The sequence below is a fragment of the Tursiops truncatus genome, chromosome 12 (assembly GCF_011762595.2).
Source record: "Tursiops truncatus isolate mTurTru1 chromosome 12, mTurTru1.mat.Y, whole genome shotgun sequence".
Classification (NCBI taxonomy): domain Eukaryota; kingdom Metazoa; phylum Chordata; class Mammalia; order Artiodactyla; family Delphinidae; genus Tursiops; species Tursiops truncatus.
Window position 1 is genome coordinate 74,298,096 of NC_047045.1, and position 23,839 is coordinate 74,321,934.

Consider the following 23,839-nt stretch of genomic DNA (forward strand, 5'->3'; position numbering starts at 1 on the left):
AATTACACATTGCGGTGAATGCTGTGAATGAAGAGAACAAGGGACGCTTAAGAGAGTGGGTTTTCATTGGCACGAAGGCTGATCCTGAAGTTGGGACAAAAATGGGAGAATGAGTGAATGAATGAAAGCCAGAATGTGTAAGAGGCTGGTGAGCAACGATGAGTGGGGCAATGAGACGGGGCTGGAGACGCAGGTGAGGGCTGTATCGTGCGCGGGGTTGCAGGCCGTGTTGAGGAGTCTGACTTTTATTCTAACTGCAGTGGGAACATACTTACAGGTTTTAAGCAGGGGAGTGATGTAATCCAGCTTAGTTTTTTGAAGATTTGCTCTTTGGGGTAAAGAATGAATTACAGATAATAGTGGAAAGGGGGTAACCAGTTAAGAGCTTTTTCTTTTTCTTTTTTAATTGAAGTATAGTTGATTTACAGTGTTTGTTAGTTTCAGGTATATAGCAAAGTGATTCAGTTATATATATATTTTTCAGATTATTTTCCATTATAGGTTATTGCAAGATATTGAATATAGTTCCCTGCGCTATATAGTAAATCCTTGTTGCTTATCTATTTTAGGTATAGTAGTTTGTATCTGTTAATCCCATACTCCTAATTTATCCCCCGCTCCCTCCCTTTCCCCTTTGGTAACCATAAGATTATTGATTATTTTCTATGTCTCTGAGTCTGTTTTTGTTTTGTATATAGATTCATTTGTATTATATTTTAGATTCCACATATAAATGATATCATATAATATTTCTATTATATTTCCACATATAAGTGATATAATATAATATTCTCTGTCTTACTTCACTTAGTATGATCTTCTCTAGGTCTGTCCATGTTGCTGCAAATGGCAGTATTTCATTCTTTTTGGTGGCCGAGTAATATTCCATTGCATATATATATATCTCACATCTTCTTAAACCAATCGTCTGTTGATAAGCACTTGGGTTCTTCCCATGTCTTGGCTATTGTAAATAATTAGGGGGCTTTTCAATAGGTGAGTCAGGAGCTAATGGTCCCTTGCACCAACGGGATCCCTGACATTAAAGAAATTACCCTCTAGGGCACACGGAAGATGAGAAGATGTTATTGAGGAACCGCTATTTAAATAATGGGAAAAAAGCATGTGACCAGAAGTCTTCCTCTCTTCACTGCCTCACCTTTTATAAGTGGTGCAAGGATGGTCTCTGCTTGGGGTCTCTCTATACCATGGAGAAAATTAGAGCCCAGCTCCAGAGCTGTCCACATGAATAAATCAATGCCACGAGGTGCTCTGTAGTACTATACAAGTTCTAGAAATTGTTGCTGCCTCCTCTGCTTTCCCCTTTGTTCCTTGAAGTTCCTGGGGGAAACCAGTAGACATTTATATTGCTTGTTCGTGGAGATGAGTGAACATCACAATTAAGGATGATTTTACAGTCGTCTTAGAAGTTGAATTCTTTGAAAAGATCTAATTAGTCGCTCATTTTAATTATAAGCCTATTTTAAATTAAGCCTGTATTTCACAAATACTAACCTTGACGTGAAAAGAGAATACAGAAAATTTTAAGTCATTATTGCTTTGACACATGTGTAATATAATTAGTATAAACTATTTAATATATAAATATATGTAGTAAATGTACATAGTAAACATATAATATACATACATTAAGTTAACTATAATGTATAAGACATATCAAGGAAAGTTTTCAATTATTATTTTAAGTACTATTAAAGCATTGAGGCACAGTATCTTCAGCTCTTTGTTACTGTACTATGATTTTTTTCCTTTGAATGTTATGATAGAAATCGTATCAAAGACTTTAGAATTAGAAGAAATTTTTAAAGCTGAGTAGGTGTACCACTCCTTTTTTTTTTGCGGTATGTGGGCCTCTCACTGTTGTGGCCTCTCCCGCCGCGGAGCACAGGCTCCGGACGCACAGGCTCAGCGGCCACAGCTCACGGGCCCAGCCGCTCCGCAGCACGTGGGATCCTCCCGGACCGGGGCACGAACCCGTGTCCCCTGCATCGGCAGGCAGACTCTCAACCACTGCGCCACCACGGAAGCCCTAACTTCTTTTTTTTTCGCAGAAGCAAATGACACAAAAGCACTTCCGTATCATAGACTCAGGAAATCACAGTCTACCCTCTCCAGAAGAGAAATAGAGGCACAGCCCAAAGTGACTACATTTTTAGTTGATAATTCAAAGAATGAAAAGAGAAAACTAGGATTATTTATTGTTTCTTTGTAGATGTTTAATTTCATTTCCACATAGGTAAGATTATAGTGAAAGGGGGGGTGAGAACTCCTCATGTTTTTAGTTTAGGTAGGAGGAAAGAGCACATTGATGGATAAAAAGGAAGGTAACTGGTCCCCTCTGCTGCTCTCCTTTCTCTTTTAATATTTCTGCAGGTAGACTCACAGTATGAGTGTCTGCTTCTAACTAGTAGGAAATAAATAATTCAGCATTTTCTGCTACATATCAACTCTCTGCTTATTTTCCCCCTCAAATTACATATTCTGGCAAGATTTCTCACTTGTTAAAGCATTTAATTATTGTGTTTGGCAGTCATGGTTGCTTGCATTACATAAACAGATGCCTACTTCAAACGCTGAAACGGATTTTTTTCATAGTCTGCCAGAAAGCGAGACTATTTGATGTGCAGTTTGAATGCTGCATTGCTGATTATATAATTTAGGTCTGGGAATAGAATTTTGGCATTTGTCTGCAGTCCTTTTGCCATAGAAAATTAAGCTTTAGCATCCTCTTCAAAAGGGCAAATCATCATGGATACAAGTTCCAAAACCACTGTGAAGGTAAGGGCCATTCTACTAAAAGATCCTTTTATCTTCAAGCATATGCACATCTATCTAGTACTGCATTATTTGTAAACATTCTGTGTAATCTGTGACCTCTGCAGAGCTGTGGCTAACTCAGCCCCCCATCCTGGTCAGTGTTTAGATGAGGAGCCTGCTAGACAAAGTTGCTTTTCTTCTGCCTGTCTCTAGCCAATGCTTGCTACTAGATGCTGAAATATATTCAGAAACACTTCTCGGGGCACTAGACTCTCGTTGAAGGCATATACTCACTTGTACTCGAGTGAAGTTTAGGTAAGCCAAAGCCCTTAATGTACTATTTTCTTTCTAAACTCAGTTTCTAGAAGAAACCCTCCCTCCCCACCGCAAACACAAACTAGTTAGACATGAGGGATTTATTTAAGGAGAAAAGATAAACCTTCAGAGCCGTGTTATGTGATCAGTCCTTGTTAAACCACTTCACCATCTTCTCCTCCCAGAGTCTGGTGCTACGCGCCTTGTGGAGTTGACCCAGAGGCAGAGCAAGAGTCTGAATCATCAGAGGAAGGTTAAATTATATTAATTTAATATAATTAATTAATGGGAACCTGTATAACTTAGAAAAAAATTAACAAGACTTAAAAGAGTTTTTTATTGTTAACCCTGAAGTGATCAGAAAGTTCAGTTAGGCAGAAGTCCTCATCTCTTGAGGAAATTGAGTAACCGCTATGTTACTTAATAACAATGACAGAACTAATGATCTCAGAGGCCAAGCCCTCTTCCCCCGACTTCCCCAGCATCAGCTTGCTACCAGCAAGTTATAGAAGCTCCTCTGAGAATGAAAACCACCGAAATGAGGAGTGGGGAGATGGTTGGGTTCAAGCTCTTGTTACGAAACAGAAACAGACCCACAGACACAGAAAACAAACTTGTGGTTACCAAAGGGGAAAGGGTGGGGGAGGGATAAATTAGGAGTTTGGGATTAACGTATACACACTACTATATGTAAAATAACCAACAAGGACCTACAGTATAGCACAGGGAACTATATTCAATATCTTGTAATAAGCTATAATGTAAAAGAATCTGAAAAAGCATATATATATGTACAACTGAATCACTTTGCTGTACACCTGCAACTAACATAACATTGTAAATCAACTACACTTCAACTTAAAAAAAGAAAAGAAAGGAAACAAGTTCTTGTTACAGATTATTATAGAACTGCGTTTATGGCACCTGGGTTTCACTTGTATTTCAAATTGCATGATGCCAGATTACGCCTCACACCTTTCCTAGAAAAGGTACACACAAATTGGGAACTGTTTCCTGTTTGAAAATGTAAACCCGAAAAACTTTTGTATGAGTTGATGACGTGGCCTGGCTGAGACGTGTAATAATCTCGGGCACCATTTGGGGAGCTTATCATGTGCCCGCAGGCAGTGCGGGGCAGGTGATTTGCAGGTGCTTTGTGATTTCCCAGGTGCCACCCAGTGATAACAGCTCCTGGCAGCTCTTCTCGGTCATTCTTTTTTTTTTTGGCGGTACGCGGGCCTCTCACTGTTGTGGCCTCTCCCGTTGCAGAGCACAGGCTCCGGCGCAGGCTCAGCGGCCATGGCTCACGGGCCCAGCCGCTCCGCGGCACGCGGGATCTTCCCAGACCGGGGCACGAACCCGTGTCCCCTGCATCGGCAGGCGGACTCTCAACCACTGCGCCACCAGGGAAGCCCTTCTCGCTCATGCTTGCCGCCTTCATTCCATGTTCCATTACACGCTCTGGAACTTGCCTGAAGGGCAGAAGCAGGACTCCCACCGAATCTTTCAGACACTGCAGCGCGTGCTTGCTTTCACCACCTGCACTGTCTCCGATGCATATGGTCACGCAGAACACTCCTGTGTTCTTGCTCTTTTCTTCTGTCTCTCATGCTTTCCAGGTGGGAGGGTGCTTAGGAGAAGGGAAGTCCTACCCCACAACCTCATCTTTCAGTGTTTCATCTTTCTAACATATTTGAGGGTCTTTTATCCCCTTTCTTTTTTATGGAAAATTCATCTGTATTCTGTTTAACTTCGGTGACACTCTAGATTTAACTAGGTTCTCAGCCGCTTACTAGCTATATGATCCTGCGCAAATTGTTCAGCCCTCCTGAGCCCCAGTTTCCTCATCTGTAAAGGAATGAGATGTAATATTACTTATAATATAATATGAGTGTATATTATATTACACTCATAAAGGTGTGATACTACTTATTCTTCAGACTGATTTTATGTAAAGCACCTGGCATGGTGCTGGTGTACACCCTTTCTGAGATAGTTTTATTTTAGCCTCTTGTCTATAATGATAAAACGTATTTTCCTTAGTGGAAGATTAAGCACAAGGATAATTTAAATCTAAGGTGATAAAATTAAATAGCAAAAATGAGCCTACAGAAATATTTCTTGCAGATATCATAATAAAAAACCTATAAAATATAGATGAATCGAGTAAAAACTAGGAAAATTATTAACCACAGGATATAATATGAAAGAAAAAAATGTCTAAGATTCAGACCACATACCATAAACGATGTGTATACCTCAACAAACTCTCAGTGAATTGAAGAATTATGGATTTGGAGTAGCACAGTTCCAGCTACAAAGGGGAAATTTTTGTTGAAAAAATGAACATTGTGGGACTTCTCGGGCGGTGCAGTGGTTAAGAATCCGCCTGCCAATGCAGGGGACACAGGTTTGATCCCTGGTCCGGGAAGATCCCACATGCCATGGAGCAACTAAGCCCTTGTGCCACAACTACTGAGCCTGTGCTCTAGAGCCCGTGAGCCATAACGACTGAGCCCGCATGCTGCAACTACTGAAGCCCACGTGCCTAGAGCCCATGCTCTGCAACAAGGGAAGCCACCGCAATGAGAAGCCCACGCACCGCAATGAAGAGTAGCCCCTGCTCGACACCACTAGAGAAAGCCCGTGCGCAGCAACAAAGACCCAATGCAGCCAAAAAAAAAAAAAATTTTTTTTTAATTTTAAAGAATTAAAAAAAAAAGAAATGAACATTGAAAAGGGAAAGATGGGAAAATGTATTTACATAAAATTTAAAACCTTTTAAAACTAAAACAGTGAAAGCAACAAAATGAGAAAATATGCATAGCAAAAATTAGAGACTTGATAACACAGGTGAATTTATATAAATGTGAGCACAATGTCAAATTATAATTAAATAAGTGGTTCAAGGAGACATTCAGCTATTTCACCCAAAATAAAACAAATAGAAAATTAAATTTGTATATTCAACATCAACAAATTTTAAAATGAATTTTACACCTACCAAGTAAATGAAAGTCAAAGGCCAGATCTGAAAAAGGTTATAGGAAAAAGAGATAGACTCATGTATTATTGCTGACGAAGTAAAAATACTTGATCTTTTTGGATAAAATCTGACCGTATATAGTAAGAATTATCAGTCTTCCTCTTTGATCCTGCAGTGCTCTTCCTGGGAATTTATCCCAAGGATATCATGAGATAAACACTTATTGAACCACTGCAGTGTGAGAAGCAGAGATGGGGGAGATAGATTCTAATCTGAAGGAGCGACTAATGCAATATAAAGGCGCTAAAATAATACATGTACAAAAATGTTTTCAGAGGATTCATTATAATGGGGGGAAAAATACAGGGTAGTGTCAATGTCTGAAAATGGGGGACTCATCATTTCCCTGAACAACCCACCAGCCCACGACCAAAACGCCTCTCTTCCTCTGCGCACACCCCTGTGAGCCCCGTGTCACCTGCACCGCAGACCTGAGCTCCTCCTGACTGCTGTCTCCCCTCACACCCAACCCCAGGGAATAAGTTCCCAAGCCACAGGCATCCCCACTCCAGTTGCCTTTATCCAGGCGACCATCATCTCTTTTTCAGCTGGTCTTCATCTGCCTACTTGCATTCTTACTTCCTCCAATCCATTTACCAACTTCATTTAGTGTCTTCTTTTCAAAACACAGATCTGATCATGGTACCGCTCAACTTTGAACCCTTCAAAACCTTGTCACGCTTCAGGATAAAGTCAAACTCTGTTAAGATATATAAGGCTCTTCATGGCCTGATTCCTGTTTACCTCTATAGTCTTGTCTCTTATTTCTCTCCCTCTTTACACCTCCCACACACACACACACACACACACACACACACACACACACACACACACACACACACACACACACACACACCACTTACTACCTCACTACATCGCTTACAGTTCCCCAAATAGGCACCCTGGGTCTTTGCACGTAGCACGCCCTATACCTGCTCCTAACCTCATCCCGAAACTCCAGGCTGGCTGACACCTATTTATTCTTATTTGTTCTTCTGGATTCAGTTCATACATCATCCCTTCCAGGGCATCTTCATGAGATAGGCCACTTTCTGATATACACAGACACAAGGTGAGGAGACCCACCTGTGTCCACAACATCTGACTACCCCTTGCGTAGAATGTTGTCTTTATTGGGAAAGAACTTCTGAATTCTGAAAACACATGTCTGAACAGTCTGTTTTCCATTTAACTTGAGGCAAAATATATTATCCTGCTTAATCTCTAATATGGTGAGTTGTAATACTATCTTTTATACTATTTTATTGATAGTGGTAGCTACAACCATTTTAAATTATCTATAAGAGTTGTATTTCTTTGCTCACTTCCTTGCTGTCTGCAGAAACAAGAACAGATTTCTGGCACTGCCAGATTTGGGAGCCTTCAACAACCACAGCAGAAGAGGAAGGAGGGAAGGGATATACCTCCAGTGGCATCAAGGGGGAGGTTTAGACCATTGGGAGGTGAAAGGAAGGTCACCTCAAGAAGGAGGTGACCTGGTTAAAGCTGCATCTCTCTGAGATTGCCCAAATCCCATTAGCTAGAAAATCTAGCAAGTCAACTGTTCATTAATTTAAAAGTCTAATATCACATGTTCTCAGCAAGAGTAAAGAGGGAAACCTTTCAAGGTCTTTTCAGTGTGTTCCCTTGTCTTTAATGTAAATAGTATTTGTGACCCCTTAAATGTTGGTATGAGTATTATCTGGTACTTAGAGAGCAAATGGGGCCCCAGAAAAGGTAAACATGTTTTCTCACTTTTTCTAGTCAAATATTTAAAATCTGCTTCCAGTGAACACCTAAATTGAGCACTGCTTGAACAAGCTTTAATAATTCTATAAAATGAGCATAGAGACATCTAGCTCCTTATGCCATTGATAAACAAGAATTATTTCTTAACAAAAATAATCCACACTAACTTCAGATGCCATAGTAAACAAAAGTTTTTATTTTAGGTTCAGCCTGAATTACCCATCTTGACCCAGTCTAATGGATGGAAGTGGTAGGAATTACTTCTGTGCAGACAGGGTTAAAGACTAATCCCGATCAATCAGCGCCTTGTAATTAACCCACATACTCTTTTTAAAAGAGAGAGAGAAATGTTGGCCCTTCTCCAGTTTAAGGTTATGCGCCAATCTAATAGAGAGTTCTACAATTTTATAGGGTTCAGTTTCAGGGTAGAATTACAAATAACAAAGGTTTTGCTGTAGCAGATGGTTATTTCCAACTGCCAAGTGTTGAGGCTTTCTTGGGAATCTGTTCTAACCATCCATGAGCAAATGTATGAATATATGAATTAAAGACAAAACATTTATGTGCCTTTATGCTAACACATATATATGGAATCTAAAAAAAAAAAGGTTATGAAGAACCTAGGGGCAAGATGGGAATAAAGATGCAGACCTACTAGAGAATGGACTTGAGGACATGGGGAGGGGGATGGGTAAGCTGGGATGAAGTGAGAGAGTGGTAGTGTATATATGGACATACATACACTACCAAATGTAAAATAGATAGCTAGTGGGAAGCAGCCGCATAGCACAGGGAGATCAGTTCCGTGCTTTGTGACCACCTAGAGGGGTGGGATAGGGAGGGTGGGAGGGAGGGAGACGTAAGAGGGAAGAGATATGGGGATATATGTATATGTATAACTGATTCACTTTGTTATAAAGCAGAAACTAACACACCATTGTAAAGCAATTATACTCCAATAAAAATGTTAAAAAAGAAAAAAAAACATTTATGTGCCTTTTAAATATGGCTTGAAAACCTGGGCTTTATCATATTAGGTTAACATTGATATTGCAGTTTTTAAAATCAGACATCTCTGAATACCAATTAATTGTAAACTGGAAGTCAGTCTATATGTATCACCTTTCATTTCTGAGAAAATAGATAATAAACCCATGAAAAAAAGGACAACAATCTTAATAATTTTATAAACCAATATATTAAACAGATTCTTATAAAATTGCATATATAAATGAAAGTGCCACAATAAGGGATAGCAGCCTTACCTTACTTTGATGTAGAGGAGAAAATAAATATGAGAATCGGATTTCCCTGGTGGCGCAGTGGTTAAGAATCCGCCTGCCAATGCAGGGGACGCGGGTTCGAGCCCTGGTCCGGGAAGATCCCACATGCCGCGGAGCAACTAAGTCCGTGCACCACAACTACTGAGCCTGCGCTCTAGAGCCCTCGAGCCACAACTACTGAGCCCACGTGCCGCAACTACTGAAGCCTGCGCACCTAGATCCCGTGCTCCACAACAAGAGAAGCCACCGCAATGAGAAGCCCACGCACCTCAACGAAGAGTAGCCCCCGCTCGCTGCAAGTCGAGAAAGCCCCCGTGCAGCCAAAAAATAAATAATTAAATAAACAAATTTATTTTTTTTTAAGTGTGAGAATCTTTTTTGCCGTATATTAAGGGTTAGGCATGAGAAGGCGCCATTGCCTCTTCTTTATTCCGGTTGCTGTGTTTTTAATAAAATACACATTTAACAGTTTTTAATATATTTTAACCTAGGTTTTAATCTTAGAATGAATACTAAGCTGCAATGAGATGCTTAGCCATCTGTTAAACTTCCTGAGCTTTATGTCTCTGTTCAGCAATATTGGTAGGATTTCTAGGGGCACAGACGAAGTGAATCTTACATCTAAATAGGAGATCAATATAGGCAGCCCACATTTCACCACAATGCTCTCTTTGAAGAATGCATATAATAAAGTGGGGGTCATAACGTAGATCATATTTTCCCATGGGAATGTTTTTATAATTACCAGCTACTCTTTTAATCCAATCTTAGCATCTAATTATAACAATAGCGTGTTTTTAAACATTACAACAACTGTGATAGAAATATCATACACACTCATTATACCAAAGTCTCCAATGCACTATAGCTGTTCACTCATTCATCCCACAAATGCTCATTGAGTGTGTACTCTGTGCCAGGCACTATTCCAGGCTCTAGGGATTTGTTATGGGCAAAAAACACATGGTCCCCGCCCTCATCAATATTACAGGGTAGACTAGTGGGGGAGATGACTATAGACCAAATAATCATTGCAAATTATAAATGCTAGAAAGGAAAAAAATACAGGCATTGCCTTAAGGAGGTGGTCGTTGTAGAGAGCTCTCACAGATCAGTAGTAGCTGTGGGGGGAGGTCGTTCATGGCAGACGAGCAATGTGGAGAGACCACGACTCCCTAGAGGAACTTAGAGAAGAGCAGTGAGACTGTAGTGCTACAGAGGCTGGTAAGGTGAGCAAGGAGGCAGGGACTAGACCTGTGAGGAGTTGGAGGCCATGTCAAAGATTTGATCATTGTCCTGGAAGAAATGAAAAGCATGGAAGAGCTTTCAGTTGATGGGGTAAAGGTGGGCTGACATCAGATTTACAATTTGAAAAGTTTGTGGTGCGACAGTCCTATACCCTCCAGGGTGAACATTATACTAGTACAAATGAAAGACGAGCACGGTAGAGATAGAGGAAAGCAAGTGCCGTTTGAGAGAGTTAAGAAGTTAAAAAAAAAAAACAAGAACTGGAAGTAGTAATGGTTTGACCATCTGGAGCAAAGGTGGAAAGGATGGTTCCAGAATTTCTGGCTGGTATATCCATGCACATGGCAGTAGCATTCAGTTTCCTGTGAAATCTCAAAGCTGAGATATCAAATAGTCACTTGGATGTACTGGTCTGTTGCTCAGATGTTTGGGCCAAAGGTAAAGTCGGTGATTGGATGGTCCTGCAAAGGAAACTGAAAAAGGATATCAATATAGGTGGGAGGGAAACCAGATAATCAGAGATCATGGTCCCCGGGGGAGGACAGTGCTTCAAGAAGGGAGCAGTCACAAGTGTCGGATGCTGTCAAGAAGTTGTAGGAGAAAGAGACCGATAAATGGCAGTGGGATTAGGAAGCATTAAACTACAGAGAGCTGTTTGGGTGGTTGAGGAGGGTGAGGGGAGAACTAGATTGGAGTGACTTGGGGAAGAAATGAAGAGAAGTACAGATAAGCCATTTGTGATTTTTTACCCTTGAGGAGAAGAGACCTACAGCTGGAGGAGGAGGACACAGGGAAAGTCAAGGGAACATCTTCTTAGATGGGCAAGTCTGAGCACGTTTTCTCTACTCTTAGGGCGGATAGAGAAGAGATGCCTTTGATAGTGAATGAACATCTCTAAACACCAAGACCTGCTTGTGTATGTGAGCATCCAAATTCCATATGAATTTACAAATACGTTTTTCAGTGATTATCAGCATTAGCAGAAACCACACGTGCGTTAATCTTTTCCCCATGTGCGACCTCTACAACACTGAGGACCGTACATATGGCACAGGGGAGTTGTGCTGTAGCGCTTGGTTGGTTTTGGTACAGCATCCAGTTCAGAGCCATTCAGCTTGGGTTGTGGTTATCACTTAGAGAAAAGAAATGAGGTTAGAGCATCAGTATTTTCTTTTCATTTTCCTTTGCCTTAAAATTTTGAGAATTTCCTCCACGTTTCTCTTATTGAGAACTCTGCAAACACCAATGGCTCCATGCCCTCCAAGTTTAGAAAATAAGTTTTATTTCCCATCCCCTGCAGCAGTTAGCTATGTACAGCTATCGTCCCTAAATGCAGCACTTTGATCCAAAGTCCATCGCCAAGTCCAGAGCAGAATCTCAGCGGTGTCTGAGTGAGAGAACCAAGCGAACCCAAGTCAGCTGGAGGCCCTATAGCGCGGGGAGACTCTCAAACCTGTGGATGAGCTATCTGAGTTCAGATTTTGCCCCCCTCAATTTCCTCTTGGCCTTGAACGCAGAGTAGAATTGGAGCAATTAGTGCCGCCTGGATCTGCCCGGCATTTACTCATTTGAAGTTCAGTCTCCTCAGGCTGTGTGTGCAGAACTTGCTGCCTTGCGGCGCTGTTCCAGTCTTGTCATCTGGAAAGCCTGTAAACCCAGACTCTCCTTTTCCTACGCTGACTCTTTGCCTCAGTGCACCTGCTTCAGCACCCTGCACTGTGTGGGTCAAGGGCAGGCAGTGGTTGCCTGCCTCCGAAAGCCTCCGACCCTTAGGCTAAGCCCACACTTGCTGAGGCCACCCAGCCGTCTGCTTAGGGGGTGAGGCCTGAGCCCTGCTTGGGAGGCCTGATGCCTGCAGGCCTGATGCTCTTAAAAGAGCCCCTCGCCTGTGAGCAAAGTCATCTTCAGCTGAGTCAGCTGGCAGAGTCAAAATTGCACATGGGATAAAGCTTAAAGCTGCTCACCAGATGACCCCAAAAGCAATGGCACGACCATAAAAGCCAACCCTGGCACAAAACAATTTGCTGTAAATTGCCGGGTAAACACCAGTGGCCCACACTTGGTACAGCATCTGCCAGAAGCATCAATCTCCAGGAGTCATTTTGCTCCCCAAATGCCATGTCCAGGAGCCAACCCACCAGATGTTGGGGCTTGCGGGCAAAGGGCAACTAAGACCCTTTCCTTCCATCCAGGTTCTGAACCAATTTGAGAATTTGAAACAAAGGAGCAAGGCAGATGGAGACTAACCCCCCACCTTTATTACTGATAAGATCGACCTTGGATATCGCATCTTACACCTGTGGGCAGGTGAGCATCCTAATACTACACTCAGCCTCAGAAGCCTTCCCACCAGTGGGTTGAAGAGGGGCAGCCTTCCCCACATAGGAGCAGAGCTTTCCTGGGAAGTAAAGCAGAACCTTGCTACCTGTGGATAGCTCTCTGCCACCGGAGCCAAAGGGTAGGGCTAGACTACCCCTGCCCGATTTTCCCTCCTGTGTTTGCCGATCTAATTTCCGATTCCTGCCCCCAAGAGAAATGTGTGTGAGGAGTCAAAGAGAGACCTGGAGCTCTTGGAAGCCCACCCAGATGGAAGAAAACCTCAGGAGCCAGGCAGAAATTCTCCACACAGCCCACCCTCCACCCAACAGCTCCTTCCTGAAGTAAGAGCTGAGGTCGCCTATCTGCTGCAGAGATGGAAGCCATTCTTAGTCTGGTAGCTCAAAGCCCTTTTAGCAGTTGACAACCATATCATCACATTGTGCATTTACACAATCAGCGTTTTCTGAGAGCCCCCTGTGTGCCCAGAACCAGGCCCTAAGGGGTTACAAAGAAGCATGTGGCCGATTCAGCCCTCATCCTCTTCAGAAGGTGGGTGGGAACAGTACCTATATTTCTGAAATTCAGAGAATTGTTAGTAACTCATAGACACCATAGGAAATTGGAAGCAAACATCCATGAGCTGAGTTTGTCTTGAGCCGTATTGACCTTTTCAGAGCCTTCAGTATGATTCTGGTTTTCTAGATATTCTGTCTAAAGAAAAAAGTGTGTTTCCTTCCCCAGTGTGCCCGTTTTCGTGAGTGGAAGGGGAGGGTATCTTATAATAAGACTGACAGGGGGTGGAGGGGGGAGATGACCTCATGGGCTCGAGGGCGAGCCGTTTCCCCTCGCGTCCCAGTGAAAGGCGCAGTCGGCCTCCGGCGGGCCTCTGTCAGGAAGTGTATGTGTGGGAACCTGGAAGGGTGGGGCTGCCCTCTGTGGGCAGGACGTTACACTTCTTCCTCTTCCTGGCCACATTTCCCACAGCGGTCATGGTCACGGCTCAGCTTCCTGTCAGGGAAAACCCTGCCTACTGAGCGTCCACCTGCTACAACCGGCAAACTAAGGACAGCAAAGTATTCCCTGCTGCTGCAAAACCTTGAGTTCCCATGCAGACCCCTTGATCATGGTACCCAGGGCCTCAGACATCAGAAGCAAAGACGGAGCCGTTCTTTGTGGGGTTGAGGGGACAGGAAGCTGCCGCCTCGGCCGATCTTGTTCTGGGCCAGAACCTCACAGGCGAGTGAAGTGTGCGAGTCTGGGGTGGAGAGAAGACGAAGCAATGTCATGGAACGGCTGCTGCAGCCAGGGTGGCCTTGGGGTTAGAGCAAGGAAGGAGGCTTCAGGGGAGGGTGAGGGGGTCGGGCAGCCCAGTGGGTATGGAGACGAGGGGTGGGCATTGATTCTCCTCATCCAGCAGACTACAAGCTGGCCACACACACTGTGCTGGCCGCAAAAGTACTGAAGGTCGCAGACTTCAAGAAGCCCGCAGTCAAGGAAGTTCGTTTCTTCAGAACTTCCTTGATCAATTCCAGGCTGGTGAGGTCATGGAAACACCCTAAGTGTCCATCAACAGATGAATGGATAAAGAAGATGTGGCACAGACATACCATGGAATATTACTCAGCCATAGAAAGGAACGACATTGAGTTATTTGTAGTGAGGTAGATGGACCTAGAGTCTGTCATACAGAGTGAAGTAAGTCAGAAGGAGAAAAACAAATACCCTATGCTAACACATATATATGGAATCTAGAGGGAAAAAAAAAGGTTCTGAAGAACCTAGGGGCAAGACAGGAATAAAGACGCAGACATAGAGAATGGACTTGAGGACACGGGGAAGGGGAGGGGGAAGCTGGGACGAAGTGAGAGAGTGGCATGGACATATATACACTACCAAATGTAAAACAGATAGCTAGTGGGAAGCAGCGGCAGAGCACAGGGAGATCAGCTCAGTGCTTTGTGACCACCTAGAGGGGTGGGACAGGGAGGGAGGGAGGGAGATGCAAGAGGGAGGAGATATGGGGATATATGTATATATATATGTATAGCTGATTCACTTTGTAATAAAGCAGAAACTAACATAACACTGTAAAGCAATTATACTCCAATAAAGATGTTAAAAAAAAAATTCCAGGCTGGTGGGGGGAGCTCGAGAAAATGCAGGCCCCCCGGCACTGTCATAGACCTAGGGGAGCAGTCATTTCAGGGCGAGCCCTGGGAATCTGTATTTTATAAGGTGTTTCTGATGTGCAGTGAGGTCTGAGGCAGCTGGTTGAGTGGGGCAGACGTCCATGGCCGCAGCAGAGGGGGACAAGCTCTGTGGTTCTTGCGCCCGGGGACTGTGAGAACAGAGGAGCCGTACCCACGGGAGGGTTCAGGGCTGGGGTCTGGGGAGTTTTATTTCAAGTATCCATTGGCTCCGTTCACCTCCTTTCTCACGTATGTCCGTCTTACCTTGGTGGCTGATAACAACAGCTGTGCGGGGTCCTCAGAGTCTGAATTAGGGCAGTTTGCTGTGCTTCTGGCCACGAGCCCTGTGTCTCCCACCATGGACTTCTCATTGGCCCACTGGGGACGGGTGTCTGCAGGGATCTCATATACGTGGCAGCACTAATGATCGACCCTCAAAGAAAAGCTCCATCTGGGGGCATTAGTGGATCTCTAGAGTCTTCAGAGCAGATCTTTTGCTTCCAGCATCACTGTGTTATCTCCACCACCTCACCCTGAGGATGGGGCCGGGTGGCTTCTGCTCCTCCTGATAGCTCCTCTCCTGGAATCCCTACCACCCTGCATTCCCGCGTCTAGTCTCCTACAACTGGACACAGAATCCCCTGAGAGATGACTCAGGGTAAATGCACCCACCACGTTCCTGCCTCCTGACCGTCCCCTGATGAATTGCAAGTGACGCTGGACCATCCTCAAGACCCCTGCTTAATCCCTCACCTCTAAGCCGGGACCAGACCCCAGGCTCCAGTAACGGGCTCCCTGCTGTCCTTCCTTGATGCCGCCCAACTCCCACAGGGGGTATCCCCAGCAGAAGGCAGGTTCAGGCTGTCTTTGTGACTCTGGGGGTCCCCGGAACTGAGAGACTATTGAAGGCTTCTTTCCTCTTTCCCCTGAAGGGCAGATGGCATTGCTCCCTGAGCAGTTCTCCCCTGAACCCCAGCAGAGCCTGGCTCAGCCCTGGGAGGTGGAGGGCGCTGCCCACGGCAGAGGGAGCCCCCGCTCCAGTGAGGAAGTGGGAGACGCACCTCAAGGAGAACCAGGACCTGTCCTCTCAGCAAACGCTGCCCCTCCCTGCCTGCAGACTCTGCCCCAGGTGCGTGTCTGAACCCCTGCTGAGGTCAGGGAACAGAGAATAGAACCAGCAGCTTCCTACTCTTAGACCATTTCAAATCCCATCCTTCATTTCCGCCTTCCCTCCATCTGCCACGATACCAAAGTTTTTCTGCAGTTTGGAAAAGTCAAAATCATAAGCAAATGAGGGCAATTTTGACTAATTGAATCCATAAAATATGTATCCCCAAACACTACTGCGTTTTAGTACACTGGAGGCTCTTTAAAAGAAATATTGTAAATGGATATGGAGGGATTTGGGGAATTTTCCCTCCTGCAGAAACAGTCTTGAGCCTATTAGATAAGGTATAGCTGGGGAAGAGAGGAGTGAAGCCAGGTAATGGGTCGTTCCATCTACTCCAACTGTGTAATCCGTAACAGTCATTAGGACAGAAAATAATATCAAAAGCCTCAGCCTGCCTATAATTAATTCAGGCTAAATGAATATAGCATACCAAGGGGGTTCCAGAACTTTCTACCCCTTGCCCCTCCCACAGCTTTAAGGCAATCCTCGGTCTCTAACCAATGTGCACCTGGCATCTTGGCCAGGAGGGGGCATATGTGAGCAGTGTACTCTATGCCTGACGTTCAGGTCCCACCCACCAGTCTGAGGCAACTCCAGCTAGCTCACCAGGAGAGAGAAAAGAATTAGGTCATCGGAATCAATTCATTTTTTTAAAGTTCTCGAGTATTGACATGATTGTGAATTTTTATTAAATTCCCTTAATCAACTTTCCTCATCCACAAAAGCTGTTATGATTCTGTGACGTGAACACCCAGACATTAGAAATACTTTTCAGAAACAAATTCTGTTTATCTAGACGACTGGTTCTCTTTGGAAAAACAATTGTCTGATAGCTGTTCCAATTTAGGAGAGAAAATAAGCTGGGAAAAGAGAAATAGATACACAGGTACATGCCCCCCTCCACATATACAGTCATTTTTGTCTGTTTGAGGGGGTTGGTTTTTTTTTTTTAATTTTATTGAGGTATAGTTGATTTACAACGTTGTGTTAATTTCTGCTGTACAACAAAGTGACTCAGTTATACATATATAGCTTCTTTTTCATATTCTTTTCCATTATGGTTTATCACAGGTACACAGTCTTTTTTTTTTTTTTTTTGCGGTATGCGGGCCTCTCACTGTTGTGGCTCCTCCCGTTGCGGAGCACAGGCTCCGGACGCGCAGGCTCAGCGGCCATGGCTCACGGGCCCAGCCGCTCCGCGGCATGTGGGATCTTCCCGGACCGGGGCACGAACCCTGCATCGGCAGGCGGACTCTCAACCACTGCGCCACCAGGGAAGCCCTACCACTCAGTTTTGTTTTTGCTTTTTTCTCGGCTCATCTCCCACTTTCCCTGGGCCTCCTGAGGGAGGATCAACAACACAAGGGTGAGCGTGTGGGTGGAGGACGGGGCAGGTGGAACTGCCCGGACCTGTCTGTCTGGGGTGTAGCACCATCGCAGGTGGATGGGATCCTCCTGACGGTGGCAGCCTGACAGGGCTATCTACCCCCTCCCGGCCGCCCAGCGGGGCTACGGCCACCTGGGGTCCACAACCGTGGTGGGAGCTCTGGTCAGAGGATGGAGGAATCGCAGCTCTCCCCGAAGGGCAGAATCCAGACTTCTGTTCTCCAGAGTCAAGATGGAATTCAGACTCAGGGTAGGTTTGTGACTTTGCTATGACTGCATGATTTCCTTTTTAAAGAGTTCAGGAAGGTGATAATGAGCTTACAAGCTTTCTCCCCCTTCAAATAGAGTTGACAAATCTAGAATCTGCTTTTCTTCTTAGGTTATTATAAATCATGGCTAACTCATGGCAGGAGGTTCATTTTCTCTTTTCCTAGTCAAAGACACAGGGACGTTCAGTGATCACACAGTAAGAGATCATTATCCCCCCTTATTTTCCTTCAAAGGCTTTTATTTTAAGATGTAATCCTTGTTCTATGATACGTGTATTTGACTAATAAGACAGAAGAGGTTTATTGGCTTTGGCAAATTGTAGTCTAAATCGTATCACTTTATTACTTCTGGTATGGGCAATGGTAAAAGTAGTTAGCTTCTGTGGATAAACAACAAGGTCCTACTGTATAGCACAGGGAACTATTGATATGTTCAATATCCTGTGATAAACCATAATGGAAAAGAATATTAAAGAAGGATGTCTGTATGTGTAGAACTGAGTCACATTGCTGTACAGCAGAGATCAGCACAACATTGTAAATCAACTATACTTCTATAAAAAAAAGTAGTTAGCTTCTGGGTTTCCCCATTAATTATATTTATTTTCTGCTACTTTTTGTTTTGAGGCAGCAATAGAACTCGTGACCAAAATGTAGCTCTCCTGTTAACTTAGCTCCAAATTTTTGAAAGAAATTTGCATTGGAATGAAAAACTTTGGAAATTCCTAACCTCATTCTGCTCTGTCTAGACCTTGGACTTTTTTTTCTTTTTTTAATTTATTTACTTTTTTTTGGCTGTGTTGGGTCTTCGTTGCTGCGCGTGGGCTTTCTCTAGTTGTGGCGAGCGGGGGCTGCTCTTCATTGTGGTGTGTGGGCTTCTCATTGCGGTGGCTTCTCTTGTTGCGGAGCACGGGCTCTAGGCACCTGGGCTTCAGTAGTTGTGGCACATGGGCTCTAGAGCGCAGGCTCAGTAGTTGTGGCGCATGGGCTTAGTTGCTCCGTGGCATGTGGGATCTTCCCGGACCAGGGATCAAACCCATGTCCCCTGCATTGACAGGCAGATTCTCAACCACTGCGCCACCAGGGAAGTCCCCTAGACCTTGGACTTCTTAATGATACTTACTTAGAAGGGAACTCTTTGGTCTTGCTGATGAGTGACCTATGAGAGAAGCACAGAGCTAACAGAGGAACCAGGGGTGAGCCCAGAAGGAATCAACTCCCAGGGGTGTTCTGAGCTGGACTGCTGCCCCTCAGAAGGCTTCTATCTGACCCAGAGCCCTGAGAGGTTCCCAAGCAGTAACTGCTAACCGTTCTGTCATTTCAACAAATATGTATTGGAAGCCAGTACGTGCCAGGCATTTTTCGAGATACTGCCTTACTCTGGCCTCTTGCTAACCTACAGTGGAGAGGTATGAAAATCAAAAGTTGTCATTTGTTTTGTTCTGATGGTGGTTTCCAACCATACTTTTCAGGCTGATGGTATTCAAGAAGAATCAAGCCAAGGGACTATTGTGAAAATGGTTTCACAATAAGTTTATTCATGGCAGATAGTCAATTCCTTATTTAACCAGATATGCAAAAGATAGAAGGCTCAGCTGTGTTCTAAACGGCCAGAAGAGTTAGTGATTATTGGTAACATCTGGCCTTCAGAAAGAAGTGTGAATCGTAATATTTCAAACATTGAGCGCCCAGTTGTGCTCCTAGTATATTTATTTAAGAACATTCAGAGCTTTACAAGATGACAAAGTAATATGCTAACATGTGAGGGATTTCTTTTAACGGCTTTACTGAGATATAATTTACAGGCCATACAATTCACCCAATTGAAGGGTACTATTTAATTGTTTCTGTTACATTACATTATTCATTAAGTTGTGGGAAAGTCTATATAACACAAAATTTGCTCTTTTAACCATTTTAACGTGTACCATTTAGTGGTATTAATTACATTCATAATTTTATACCACCATCACCACTGTCTACTTGCAAAACTTTTTTGTCACCCCAAACAGAAATTCTGTAACCATGAAGCAGTAACTCCCCATTCTCCCCTGTCCCAACCTTTGGTAACCTCTAACCTACTTCTTGTCCCTAGGTATGTCCCTATTCTAGATATTTCATGTAAGTGGAATCATACAATATTTGTCCTTTCACGTCTGGCTAATTTCACTTAGCATAATGTTTTCAAGAGTCACCCACAGCATGTATCAGAACTTCATTCCTTCTTATGGCTGAAGGGATAGTATGTTTTCATTTCCTTCTGTTTTATTCTCCCTCCCATAACTATACCGTAATTTCTAACCTGCTCATAGAAGAATCTTCAGATATTTTTCAGTCTACTGGTATTTTTATATTTATTTGAAGTCTGAAGAGACTCTTAGGAAGGTATTGATTTTCAGTTAGCTCTTTAAAGGCAGGGGCCATAGATTCATCTTTTTAAAAATCTTTTTTATCCCTAATGTCTAGTCCAGGTCCTGGCCTAGAATAATTATTCAGCAAATCTATCTTGAGATGGACAGATGAATAGTTTATAAGATTTTACTTTTAGGTACCAGGAAAGAGATTTTAAATAAAAAATAATATAACCTTTATGCTTTAGTTCTTTATTTTCTGGAGCAATGCTATTTTCTTTGGACGTAAAAATTGCTAACTGCAATTATTTCACACTCCATAGATCACTGAATATCAGAGTAGATGTGTTATATAATATAAATATTTAACTGTGACATGTCAAAAGTTAACTTAGGAAATCTGGTAATGCCCAGTTCATACTAATTTAGAGACTATTTGGTGGTGTTTTGTTTTGTTTTGAGGGTGATCTGAGTATCCCAGCTGCTAAGCAGTGTGGTGTCAATCAAGTCTTCTCAACTCACAGCTGCTCTTGGTGCTGTCTACATAGCTATTCTTTCTCAGTGCTGGACTCAGGAACTGGGAACAGTGAAACGGAAACAGAAGCTGCTACAAGTCGGAGAAGCTCTTAGACACCTCACTGGAGCAGGGAAACTGGAGACGAGGGTGGATGTGGGTGATTCACAGTGTTCACCTTTAAATACAAAATGTAACTATGTTTCTGCCAGCTCTGTCCAAATAAGTAAGGATGTATGTGCACGTATATATGGGCAGTCCACCACTCAGCGCACTAAAATGTGCTCTCGTTGTGCTTTGACTATTCCAAAAGTTGTGAAGGACATGAGAGAAAGGAGGAGGAACGCAAAATGAAGCCCTTGGACTAGGAAGTAACTCATCCAAGGACACCTTTTCTGTATATGATTCCCCACCCCCTTTCTCAATATCTAACCAAGAATAAACATTTGCACATTTTATTTTTTTAATTTATTTTATTCAAGTATAGTTGATTTACAGTGTTGTGTTAATTTCTACTGTATAGCAAAGTGATTCAGTTATACATATACATACATTCTTTTTCATATTCTTTTCCATCATGGTTTATCCCAGGATATTGAATATAGTTCCCTGTGCTCTACAGTAGGACCTTGTTGTTTATCCATTCAATATGTAATAGTTTGCATCTGCTCATCCCAAACTCCCACTCCATCCCTCTCCTCCCCTCCCCTCCTCTCCCTTGGCAACGGCAAGTCTCTGTGTTCTCTATGTCTGTGAGTCTGTTTCTGTTTCGTAGATAAGTTCATTTGTATTTGCCCATTTTAAGTTGCAACTAAGTGACTTGCTTTGTTGAGTGAAATCATGCCCACTTTAGTGCATGCACTATTTCAGAAATTCTGTTCTTCAGTGAAGCTCCTGTGAACACCCAAAAAACCTGGCCGTGTTGCTCATTTGCAGGGTAGCTGAGGCAGCACCCACCATTCACTTTGCCTGTGATCCTCCCTCCTTATCTAGATGCTGAGCTCAGTCAGAGCTCCATGGCTTGATACCCTAAATCCACCATGGCCAGTGTCTCTATAGGGTAGGCACTCAATGACTATTTGATAGCCGGGCCTTCAGAAACATGACTGCAAAATGTTATCAAGTAAGGAGCCTGGTTTTCATAGACGGCCTGTATAATCTATCTTGATGCCTTGTAAGTCATACCAGGAACTTAAGTTAGTATTGCTTTTCACATTTCGAAGGCATACAGACTACCATTGGCCTCAATATAAAATAATAATTTCTGACTGTGGGACTCTATACCCTGTAGTCGAAAAGAAACCCCTTCCTTCCTCATTTCTCGGTGACAGCCTCTAATCATCTTTGAGTAATTTGTAAGATTCTTTCTAAACCACCATTTCCTTCATTATGTCGGCTGGGGAACAGCTTCTCCTTGTATGAATGGAATGGTTCTCATTCCTTTCCAAGCTCAACCACCCACCTAGTAAGAAAAGGTAGCTGTAAATCTCAACCAACTTTCTTTTTCGACAATTATTCTGGGAGCAAAGTCAGATGATAAAGTCAGCTCACCACCAAATATTTATTGAGGACCTGGGAGAAGTTTCAGGTAACCATTAAAGAGAATATAAGTTCTACCCAAACCTGATTCCCCAAGTGCTTTGTGATTTCCATACTTAAGGAACGGTGGGAAGAGCATCCCCAGGGCAGACACTAGCCTGAGCAAAGGCCCAGAGGTATGAAAAGCTAGGGGGAGTGTTGAGTGTTGAGTGTTCCAATATGGCTGCAGTACCTGTCCAGACCCTAGAAGGCTAACTGCTAAGATAAGGAGTATCTGCTTGATTCGTAGACCATAGGGAACTCTATCAAGCTTTCCTGGCAGAGAGTAACCTACATTCTGAGTTTTAGAAGAGAGCCATGTAGACATGGCTTGAGGAAGCAAGAAATTGAATTTAGCAAGATATTATTAAAGAGGTCATTATAAAGATTCAGCCCCAAACTATGAAACTGACAGTAAGGAGAGGAAGGATGGAAACAAGAGACAGAGACTTAACTGATTCCGTTTTACGGCCTGTGGACCAGGTATCATGGCAGTTGTTTATTAAGCTCTATTGTCTCAATGTCTGTCCCCATGGGATTTTAATTTATGGAAGCGACTGAGAGACTAATGCCACTAAAAGATTTGTATTACTTACATTTCCCAAGGGGGGTGGGGGTGGCTGGCATGCCATGTGGGGCCACATGGGGAAGCACCAGTGTTGGCCAGGAGGCAGAAAGAAATGAGAGGAAAGCCTAGGCCAAACTTTATTGGAGTTTCCGTGGGATTGCCCGTGAAGGGCAGGGCAGGGTCCACAGTTTAGGATTGACTCGTTTGAATAATTCCAGCTGGCCTTGGAGCATAGGGGCTTCCCCTGGTTGTCTGGTACCTGGCCCTGGGGTTTTGTGTGAGAGTTAGATAAGGGAGTGGTTCAGAGATCACTGGATCACAGGGGAGAAGTAAAGAACTTTGGCTATTTGTTTGGTCCTACAATTAATGGATACTAAATAGACAAATACAGAATCTAAGAAAACACGAGTGTGAAGATCTCTCTATATATCAGGACAGTTGGCTAAATGCTGTATATGCATTATCTCACTTAATCCTCTCAGCGATCTGCAGTAAGTACCACATTGTCCCCATTTTACACGTGAAGCAACTGAAACCTAAAGGGGTTCAACAATTTACCCACGTTCACGTAGGTAATGATTCTTCCAGCCAGATTCAATCCTACTCCACCCCCTGCTACGAAGCTCTGCCCCACATAGTCTTCTCCACTCGATTATTCCTCACCCTGGGCTCAGGATGTGAGACTAGTCCTGCTGAAAAAGGAGTGGTGGAAACTTATAGAAGCTTCCCCAGGGCTCACTGGACTGGGGAACAGAGGCGGATTCATGGGGTTTACTGTCTCTCTGTAAGTCTTCCTATTTCTACCTGCTTTGTCAGAATAGTGTGAAGAGGTATTTGCCTACTGGTGGCGCACCATTCAGCACGTTATAATAAGCAAATAAATAAAATGTGTGACTTAAGCACTGTCTCCTCCCTTCCCGGAAACTGATTCTTGACTTTTGGCTTTTTTCTCTCTGATCATTTTAACTCTGGGACTTGGAAGCTCTCGTGTCAGCAAACAAAGCCTTTGGCAGACTCTTTTCCCCCCCGTGTCATGAGCCAGTGATCCAAATTGCCTATGCAGGAGGCTCTGAAT

At 43.5% G+C, this 23,839-nt stretch overlaps 1 protein-coding gene across 11 annotated transcripts in view; it reads left to right on the top strand.

The window, feature by feature from the left end:
• The window catches only part of PLEKHG1 (pleckstrin homology and RhoGEF domain containing G1), a 223,045-nt gene that overhangs the window by 76,906 nt on the left and 122,300 nt on the right, over window positions 1-23,839 (top strand). For 3 of the 11 annotated variants that reach the window (XM_019951564.3, XM_019951568.3, XM_019951569.3), the window contains exon 1: window positions 17,509-17,734. The exons of 5 other annotated variants lie outside the window; for them this stretch is intronic. In XM_019951564.3, the coding sequence (XP_019807123.1) occupies window positions 17,656-17,734 (79 nt within the window). In that variant the 5' untranslated portion in view covers window positions 17,509-17,655. Of the gene's footprint in view, window positions 1-15,892; window positions 16,057-17,507; window positions 17,735-23,839 lie in introns of those variants that run through there. 3 more of the 11 variants (XM_019951560.3, XM_019951563.3, XM_073789727.1) reach the window with 2 other exon arrangements.